The 10,063-nt window shown below is 42.8% G+C and overlaps 1 protein-coding gene across 1 annotated transcript in view; it reads left to right on the top strand.

Moving 5' to 3' along the window:
- Positions 1-244: 244 nt before the first annotated feature.
- Positions 245-10,063, top strand: part of LOC130377606 (5'-AMP-activated protein kinase subunit gamma-2-like) — a gene marked incomplete at its 3' end in the record, with an annotated part of 31,085 nt that continues 21,266 nt past the window's right edge. Inside the window, exons 1-2 of the mRNA XM_056584757.1 lie at positions 245-657; positions 8,108-8,179. Of these exons, the coding sequence (XP_056440732.1) occupies positions 568-657; positions 8,108-8,179 (162 nt within the window). The remainder of the gene's footprint in view (positions 658-8,107; positions 8,180-10,063) is intronic.

Consider the following 10,063-nt stretch of genomic DNA (forward strand, 5'->3'; position numbering starts at 1 on the left):
CCAGAAAGCGCATCGGCATTGACTTGGTTCGGTTGATGCCTTGGCTAAATCTAGCTCCTAAACATGAACACGTGTATTATTTAAGGGAGGAAACAGGGATGAATACTGTTGCGTAAAAGAACAAATCGGGGTCATGCGCGCGACAGCTCCTGAGCTGTACACATTCAATCGATCTGATAACGACGAGCCCTGCAGGAACGGGTTACGTCGGATGCTTCTGTCCTCGGACTCACGCGGAAACGATGCGCCGTCTGAGAGGAATGTTGTTTCAGTCCTCAAACCACGCTGTGTTGGAAGTTGTCAAACGATTCTGTCAAAGTGCACAATAGTAGGCCTACAAGTGCTCTGTCCAGGGGGGTGGTTCACTTTTCACGAGTGGTAGTGGCGTGGCGCCTGTTGGCTGCTGAGGTGAGTATCCTGAACCCCCACCGTCAGATTAATAAGTGTTCTAGCTGACGTCACCGGTATTTAATGCGGCTCTCTGCGGGATAACGGCTTGGGCGTGTGGGCGCGTGCCTAATCGTTTAATTCAACCGTGATCGCTTTGGGATTGTTCGTGTCTCCGGGATGGGGAGCACGGGGGCCGAGCCGTGCAAGAAGAGAGACGGCAAGAAGAGGCTGTGCAAAAAGAAGAGGACGATGCGGCTCAACATGCCGGTATGCCTCTATCTATTTATTAATCTGTTTCTTTCTCTATCTCTCTCTCTCTCTTACTCCCTCCCCCTCTCGTATTTTTCTCTCTCCATCACCCTCCTACACAAGGCCATATCATTGAGTGAGGGTCGGAGAGAACCCCTATTAGAGCTGAAGCAAAAATGTCGAATATTGTTTGGAATGCCCCGTGACTATCACATTTCTGAAATGTTTTCAAACACGTGCAAAATAATTATGTAATAACATGTAAAGAATACTTTAAGAAATGTGTATCTGAAGTGTGTCCCCCCCCCTGTCCGCTAGGGGGCGCCACACCAGCGTCACCGCTCCGCGCTTCTGATAGAGCTGTGTGAGCGCTGAGCAGGTTCCTTGTGTGGTCTCCCCTGCTGGACTCTACCTGTAGAGTAGATGTGCTCTAATAGAACATTCCTGAACACCATCCAAATGCCCATGAGCATACCATTTCATACGGTCAAATTGTATTGTTTGTATTTGTATACAATTGTAATATTGTATTTTTGAGCTGCTCCATCTTATGCATAATTACAGACTTACACTTGGATACTTTTGTGCGCTGGTATGTTGGTTTTTCTTTCTGGTTTGTATATTGTATACATACATGTGCAATGCATGTCATTGTGTGTGTGTGTGTGTGTGTGTGTGTGTGTGTGTGTGTGTGTGTGTGTGTGTGTGTGTGTGTGTGTGTGTGTGTGTGTGTGTGTGTGTGTGTGTGTGTGTGTGTGTTTGTGTATCTGGTCGTATGTGGGGTGAGGGGGGGGGGTTAGCTACTTCCATTGACATCACAGCTAGCAGATCCACAGTCAGACAGCAGCACAGTCTTTGTTGCGTTTTTACAATAACAGCAGCAGCAGCAGCGATGACCTGTCAGTCAATAGTCCTCGGACATCAGAGGTAAACAGCCCTCCAGGGGTCAGCTTACTGTAAAACAAGCACAGCGCCTCTAACAGGCTGTTTGTCCTCCTGGAGCAGTTAAAGGGAGGACTTTAAGAGGGAATGTGCAGTCGTGAATTTAAAGTATGGAGGATGTGCTCTCGGTTACAGAGCAGAACGAAACACTGGGTTCTCTTACTGTGAGAGTGCTGTCTTTTATGCTATATAAAGCAATGCTATGCTGTACGACGCTGTTTTATGCTGCAATATATGCTATGATATGCCATGCTATACATTTACTATGGCTGCTGATCTAATAGCCTTCCTTACCCACATTTCTGCTACATGTTAGGAAGTGCTTTGCCAGGTCTGCCTCTAGTATCACTTTTTTTCACTGTGATTGCTAGCAACTCTGCCGCCTGCTAGGCCTACAACGATGTAGTGGTTCTACTCATGCACTTGTGACACCACTCACAGACTACTAGAGTATTACTAGATGCTAGAGTGATGTTGGCCTCAGGGATGTATTGGCCATTTTACAATTAGTCACTATTTGTAATTGTGTCTCTTAATAAGGACAGGAGATTAAATGGATTATGATTCAACTGGGAAAATATTCTCTCGCTCACGTGATCATAATCAGAAGAAAAAGGGTGAGGCAGAGGAGAGGACTGATGGATGGTGACGGTGTTGGTGTCAGGTGACACATGGTTGCTGACCAGAAAGGTTTAATTTGAGTATTTATTTTGTTTATTATCTATCGAAGAACACAAGGTGGAGCATATCCCATGACTTGACCTTCAGATGTGTGTGTGTGTGTGTGTGTGTGTGTGTGTGTGTGTGTGTGTGTGTGTGTGTGTGTGTGTGTGTGTGTGTGTGTGTGTGTGTGTGTGTGTGTGTGTGAGTTGCTGCGTCATCAGATGGGTGGATGTGGGAATGGGAAGGAGCTCCGGGTGTGTATGAGTGTGTGTGTGTTTGTGTGTGAGTGTGTGTGTGTTTGTGTGAGTTGCTGCGTCATCAGATGGGTGGATGTGGGAATGGGAAGGAGCTCCGGGTGTGTATGAGTGTGTGTGTGTTTGTGTGTGAGTGTGTGTGTGTTTGTGTGAGTTGCTGCGTCATCAGATGGGTGGATGTGGGAATGGGAAGGAGCTCCGGGTGCTGTGGGAGAGGTTTTACCGTCACACACGCTCACCTCCATATCACTGCGTCTGGTCCCACGTTTCAGGAAGAGAAAAAGGTCTTTCTCTATTTATATTGTCTTTTTCTGTGTCCTTGTGTTACATTCTGTCGATTGATTCTTGATAAGTATATAGAGTGCTATGTACTAGCAAAGCATGAACTGCCATTAGCAGCACATGTTTCCGTCTCTACTCCAGTCCTTTGTGTGCAAAGTGAGATGCGGTGGCAAATAATGGCATGAAATCAAAGTAGAGAAGTTATTAAGATGATGAAAATAAGTAGCAACTGATCGCAATAATGTTAACACGCAAGGCAAACTTGAGACCAAAAACGTTTTTTAGAAGTTGTGAGTCAGAATCATGATTCATACATTAATCCCATTTTTCCTTGCATCCCAATTAATAATGCTGGCTCACTCCGACAACTGTCAAGGCTCTGCCCTTCCCCAGCTGTTACTCACCTGAGTGAGTGTATGAGTGCAGGCAAAGAGACACAGGGAGACCAAGCTGTCTCCACTATTCCCGTGAAACTGCCCCTTTAAAACCAGAACAACATGTATTCATGTTTTACTTGGCTTTGTAAATTACTAGTTCCTACGCGGTTTAAACATTGAATGATATGCAAGAACATGAAATTATTTGCAAGAATTACATTCTTGCATATAAAAGCAAAAATGTTTTGTTGTTTAGACTGTATAACATGTTGGTCGCCGATGTTGGTGGCTAGAGCGGGTTAGTGGCGTTCCCCCTGTATTAGGCATGATAAAAATGCACACAACCACACCTGCAAAGTTATAATTTCATTAATCGTGGCCCTATCATGAGTCTATATGGATATGAATATATTATTAACACAATTGGGATTCGTAGAAGAAGGAGTTTAAAGTAGATTGAGACAGTGAGTAACGATCGACTCCACATCCACCTTTGAACCATGAGAAACCCACTCTGGCCTTCGACCCTTGGTAACATAAAGGATGTGGAGTGTTGTTTATTGGGACATTGTTTTTGCGTCCTGGGCAATACTTTAGCGGTTCATACTTTGTAGCAACAGTGAAGCTGTAGCAATGGAAGAGTTTTGAGTTTGCGAGTTTCAGAGTGTGTCACAGTTTTGGAGTACACAGCAGTGAAAGACATGTATGCTTGTGTCGGCGTGTGTGTGTGTTTGCGTGTGTGTGTGTGTGTCTGCGCCTGTTATGTGGGTCACTGTCAAATGTTTAGTGATAGGCCCATTCTAATGAGCTCAGCAGGGGTCAGGGGTCACGGGGAGTCTGTGTGCAGACCTCCAGCCGGGCGGTGAGGGGGTCTATACAGTAGATCAAAGCCAAGCTCTCTGTTCATCTCAACACGTTGGGCTCAAAAACAGGAGAAGGACTCCCACGACCAGCCAAGACAAAGTGAGCTCGTACCTAAAAGAGGGGCTACGAAATAGACCTTTCCATGTGGTCACTTTATATAAACTACCGTAATTTTCGGACTATAAGATGCACCTTTTTTCCCATTTTTCGATTCTGCAGCTTATATAACGGTGCGGCAGAGGACAGCTGATTTGGAACGGAACAACAGCTGTTCGCTTTCACAGGGAAAAACTAAGGAACTTCAACCTACTTAGGCCTACTAATTAATGTTCAAAAGCTATTAAATCTTCAACAAAATATGCAGATACTGTCAAAATTGGTTCCAGGGAATATATAGGGATTATTAATGTTGCATTTGATGGTGTTTTTTTCTGGAACGAGTATTCGAATATTCGCTCGGAAAAACCAACGAGTATTCGAAGCCTGAAAAATGGCATTCGGGCCAGCCCTAATGGTAATTAAACATTAAAACACCTGCGGTTTATAGTCCAGCGCGGCTTATATATGTACACATTATTCAATTTAGCTGCTGTGGCTTATACTCCGGTGCGCCTTATAGTGCGGAAAATACGGTATTTATTCATTGAATTTACAGAAAATGTGCTATATCGTGATATATATCGTTATCGGGATATGAATGACCTATATCGGGATATGATATTTTGGTCATATCGCCCAGCCCTAGTATGAAATAGAATACCGGTATGTCTTATGTGATATAGCCAGCGACATAAAGGATTAGAGAGAGAGAGAGAGAGAAAGAGAGAGAGAGAGAGAGAGAGAGAGAGAGAGAGAGAGAGAGAGAGAGAGAGAGAGAGAGAGAGAGAGAGAGAGAGAGAGAGAGAGAGAGAGAGAGAGAGAGAGAGAGAGAGGAAAGCAGGGTGGAGACAGACGAAGTTAGAGACAGAAGGACAGATGGATTGATTGAAAAGTATGCGAGAGGCAGAGAATATTATACTGAGTCGCAAAGAGGCTGCTGAAATATTGATCTCTGCAACTCTGGGATACAGGAGCAAAGGTTTGTGTGTGTGTGTGTGTTTAAGTATGCCACTTGGTGCATGTGTGTACAAATTTGACTGTGTTTGCATATATGTATGTATGTGTGTGTTTGTGTTACATTTTGACTGTGTGTGTGTGTGTTTGTGTCTTTAATTTTGACTGTGTGACTATGTGTGTTATTTTGGCCAAGTGTGTGTCTGTGTGTGTCATTGTGAGTGTTTATGAACCACGACAGCTCATTAGGTGGTGTTTTTCCCCCCTGTGCATCATGAACCTTTCAGGATTTACGCTGTGTGTCTATGTTAAACAATATTCTTTTAAAAGAAACTTTCCATTTCAGCCTGCATATGCATGTAACTGCACATGACTTATTTTCAACATTTAGTTTATCTTGAGAATGATGTGTTGCGAGACACATGCCAATTCTATTGTGTCTATTTAACTATTTCATTTGAACTGTGTTAGAATAGTGGTATACATATCGCTGTGTTCATGATGCACCTGTATACAGGACTGAGGAAGGGCAGTATGTGTTGGTGTTGGTGTACGCAGTAGGAATACATGTGAATGTACAGAGAAGTAGTTTGTAGATACATTTGTTCTTATGCACGTATGCTCCGCACACTATTTAATTTGGAAGAGATGTATGTGTGTTTTTTTGGGTGTGTGTGTGTGTGTGTTATCAGACAGGTTATTTACTATTAGAGAGACAGAGAGAGAGAGAGACAGTGTAAGTGCATTGAATTGAATTAAGAGATTAATGAAAAGATGAATTAGGATGAATATTAAAACACTTCTCCTTCTACGAACTCACTCCTACACACAACGAACAAAAGAAAGAAAGAAATAACAGAAGAAAGATGACCTCCCATCATACTTGTAAATCCGGGAAGAGCAAAAGACCTTTCCCATGCCAAGGACATGTTATACTAAATCACAGTTGACAGATAACACTGTGTGACTAAGACTGTTTAGGCTGGGCAACAGTGGTGTGTGTGTGTGTGTGTGTGTGTGTGTGTGTGTGTGTGTGTGTGTGTGTGTGTGTGTGTGTGTGTGTGTGTGTGTGTGTGTGTGTGTGTGTGTGTGTGTGTGTGTGTGTGTGTGTGTGTGAGAGTGTGAGAGTGTGAGAGAGAGAGAGAGAGAGAGAGAGAGAGTGTGTGAGAGTGGTGTGTGTGTGTGCGTGCGTGCGTGCGTGAACGTTTGTTAGTCCACGTAGCCCGTGCGTGTGTGTGTGTTTGTGTTTGTATGTGTGTGTAATATTATAGTGTAGGCGGCCTTGGTGTGTCCTGGTCTCACTCCAGATTGGAGCAGTCGGTTGCCCATGGCAACCAGAGTTAATGGTATTCATGTTTTTCGAAGTGTTGCTTGAAAGGAAAGTAACTTTATAAAATTATATGACAAATCGAATCTATAATAAATTATATCTGAGCATTATATCGACACTCTGTGCATCAAATTAATCTTTTTGGATTGCATTACATTTCATTCCAGTGTGTTCAAACGATGTCTATAACCGTGTTATTAGGTGAACCTAATTTACCTCTCGTGGTGAATCCTGACTCAAAAGCAAGCAGCGGCCCAATCGTTCCATGCATTGATTGGTGATTGGTGTTTGACTTATTCCTATCTTCTATATGTACTCAGGCTAAACACACTGGACTAAAGTTGAGCAGGCTACACAGAGTCCTAAAGAAAGACACTATGGAGGTGGTCGTATCGATAGGGACAGTAGTACACAAACTGACGGACGGACGAGGCACACCTATCCGTCAATAAGGCGTGCATAGCGTAGGGTTAGAGAGAGTTGGATTTGTCATGTTGTCCATTCAGCAGATGTTTGGAGATAATCTGAGACAGTCCACCTCTATGTTTACCCCTACATACCCCAGCATGCACCAGGGGATGAGGGTTAACTAGCATAGCCACTGTAGACCTGGGTATATGCTACACTAGCCCACTTTGAGTACCCAAATGATCAGTGCTGGTAAGTGTTTGACTTATTCACCTAATTGCTGACTTTAAGCTATACTTTATTAGTTCTAGAAAAGCGTTTATATATATTGTATAGTTTATGTTTGCAAGAAAACTGTCAGTATTGTAAATAACGTCTAGGTTAGTTGTTTGTTCTTGTTTCTAGCCATTCATTTGAGGTGATTGATGGTTAGTGTGTATTTATTGTGCGGGGCCCATATCAAAGATACCTGTGCTGTGACTGTCATCTTTAAGACGGGAGGAGATGGAAGTAAGCAATACATTATGTTGATGGAAGAGGAAGATCATAATGCTTTATATTAAAATAATTACGGGCCATTACAAAAACAGAGGAGGACGCAAAGCCAAAGGAAAGGGGGTTTGCTCTTGTATGTTTCTGCTCTTTGAGGGCAGGTTGCTGTTTAACGTGAGGCTGGGGATCGTCTGCTTGACCTTGGACTCTATTCTCTTAAACATTAAACATACATGATACACACGTGTGTGTGCACACACACACGCACGCACACACGCACGGAGGCACACAGACACGAACGCACGCACACACACAGACACACACACACACAAATGCATACATACCCACATACACACACAAACACACACACACACACACAAATGCATACTTGCACACACACACACAAACACACACACACACACACACACACACACACACACACACACACACACACACACACACACACACACACACACACACACACAAAAGCATACACACGTACACATGCCTATGCAATGCATGCAAACAAACACACACACGGAAACAAACACACACATGCATTCATACACAAATTGCATGCACACATGCATACATACATACATGAACCCACACATACTCGGTTTGCTAGCATTTTGTAATTTCGATTTTTGTTATACCTTGGCAACAGAAAAAAGCCTCTTGCTACATTTGTTTATGTCTCTCTCTGCCCCTCTCTCTCTCTCCCTCTCTCCCTCTCTCTCTCTCCCTCTCTCTCTCTCTCTCTCTCTCTCTCTCCCTCTCTCCCTCTCTCTCCCCCTCTTCAGGACCTCTGCTCTCTCACCATGCCCTTCCAGGAAGGAGAGACGGGCAATTCCGATAAAGATGGTTTACGCAAGGTAGACGCAATCATTATTTGCCAACTCATCGACACAATATCCGTATTTTGTGTGTACGTGGGTGTGTGTGTGTAGCCAGCTGAACTTCTACTCACGTCTTACACTTTTGTATGCTGAAATTGTTATAAAAGAGGCTGTTAATGACCCTTATTGTTTAGGTCTAAGGTTGGATGTTTTGTGTGTCCTGTTTACACTGATAGTTTGACTTGTGTACACAATGAAATCTCTTTATCACACAAATTGTACCCAAAACAATGGACAAATACAAGCATACAAAAATACCAACACACTCTTATCAGTTGCCCATAACAGGAAGAACTTCTACAAACAACACACCTCTTATCCCTTTAATCGGTTCTCTCTCTCTCTCTCTCTCTCTCTCTCTCTCTCTCTCTCTCTCTCTCTCTCTCTCTCTCTCTCTCTCTCTCTCTCTCTCTCTCTCTCTCTCTCTCTCTCTATCACTCTCTCTCTCTTTCTCGCTCTCCTTCCCTCTCTGACCTTGGGGCTGTGAAGGTTGCGGTTTTATATTACTGTCCTCTTTTTCGTCTCTGTTGACACGTTTTATAAGGATTACCTGATTAAATTCAACACTATTGTTTCTATTTTCTTTGCACATTCTTCACTTGATGTTTACTTTTCTATTTGTTAATGTCATACAAAATGGCCTCCCTGGTCTTCCACCTAACACTTACAGTTCATGCATTAAGTCATTGAGCAGATGTTTTCATCCAAAGCGACACACACATGTAAATAAACACATATATACACATCTAAATTGGAGTAACTACAGTTACTTTAGTATTAGTAACTACACAAAATACCAAATCCTGCATGACCTCGTAAGAAAAAGCAGAGAACAATCGTATAATCAAGGTTCATAGAATTAGAAAAATGTGATAGTTCTCTCAGATCGTTTTTCTCAACCTAGCTTGTGTCACTTCAACGACATATCTGAGAACCACCGCCACCACAAAGACTAATTGAAGGCTGAGATCTCTAGTCTGCGCATAGTCACACACAAACACACACACACACTCTCACACACACACACACACACACACACACACACACACACACACACACACACACACACACACACACACACACACACACACACACACACACACACACACACACACACACACACACACAGTATGTGTAAGTGGCAGCTATCTGGAGAGCAGACGACTGAGGCATCAGATAGGGTGTGTTTGATAAACACCCCGGCGTGTCCCGCTCACTAGGGAGGGAGGGGCAATGTGGGCGAGGTAGTAGTGTTGTTACTCGGCTCTTTTCAAACCCCTTCACCGTTACTACTTTCACAGCCACGTTGTTGAAACAAATAAAAAGAAAAAATATCACAAATCAACATGTTTACAGTTTTTCTCAGTCTCTTTGGTACATTTCTCAGATCAGAATTGAAATTCTCAAAACTACCTGTTCAATTTTCACATCATTGTGTCACTTGTGCACATCAAAAAAGCAGTTTCTAATTTCTTTGAACAAGTTGCAATGCAAATCTTTGGTACATTCATGCAAATGATTATGTACAATTCTCTGCTCTTTCCTACATTGTCAATTGCTTATGTCATGTTGATCAAAATGTATTGTAATGGGTCTCTATTGAATAGTCTCACCCACACAAAATGTAGGAATTAATTCATTGCATAAGTCTTTACATGCAAAATGGTGGAACAAGTTGTCATAATATGTCAAGCATATTTCTATATATTTCCATTAGACTTTTTCTAAATCTGTCCTGAATTTGTAAATTGCTACCAGGTGAATCTTGACCTTCTCTAAAGAAGGGAAATGTGTGAAGTGTTAGATCAACCAACGATCAACCGGATTACTGAAATAGCTCAAAGGTGCATCTCATGAACC

This window comes from Gadus chalcogrammus, chromosome 23, assembly GCF_026213295.1.
Source record: "Gadus chalcogrammus isolate NIFS_2021 chromosome 23, NIFS_Gcha_1.0, whole genome shotgun sequence".
In the NCBI taxonomy this organism is placed as follows: Eukaryota; Metazoa; Chordata; class Actinopteri; order Gadiformes; family Gadidae; genus Gadus; species Gadus chalcogrammus.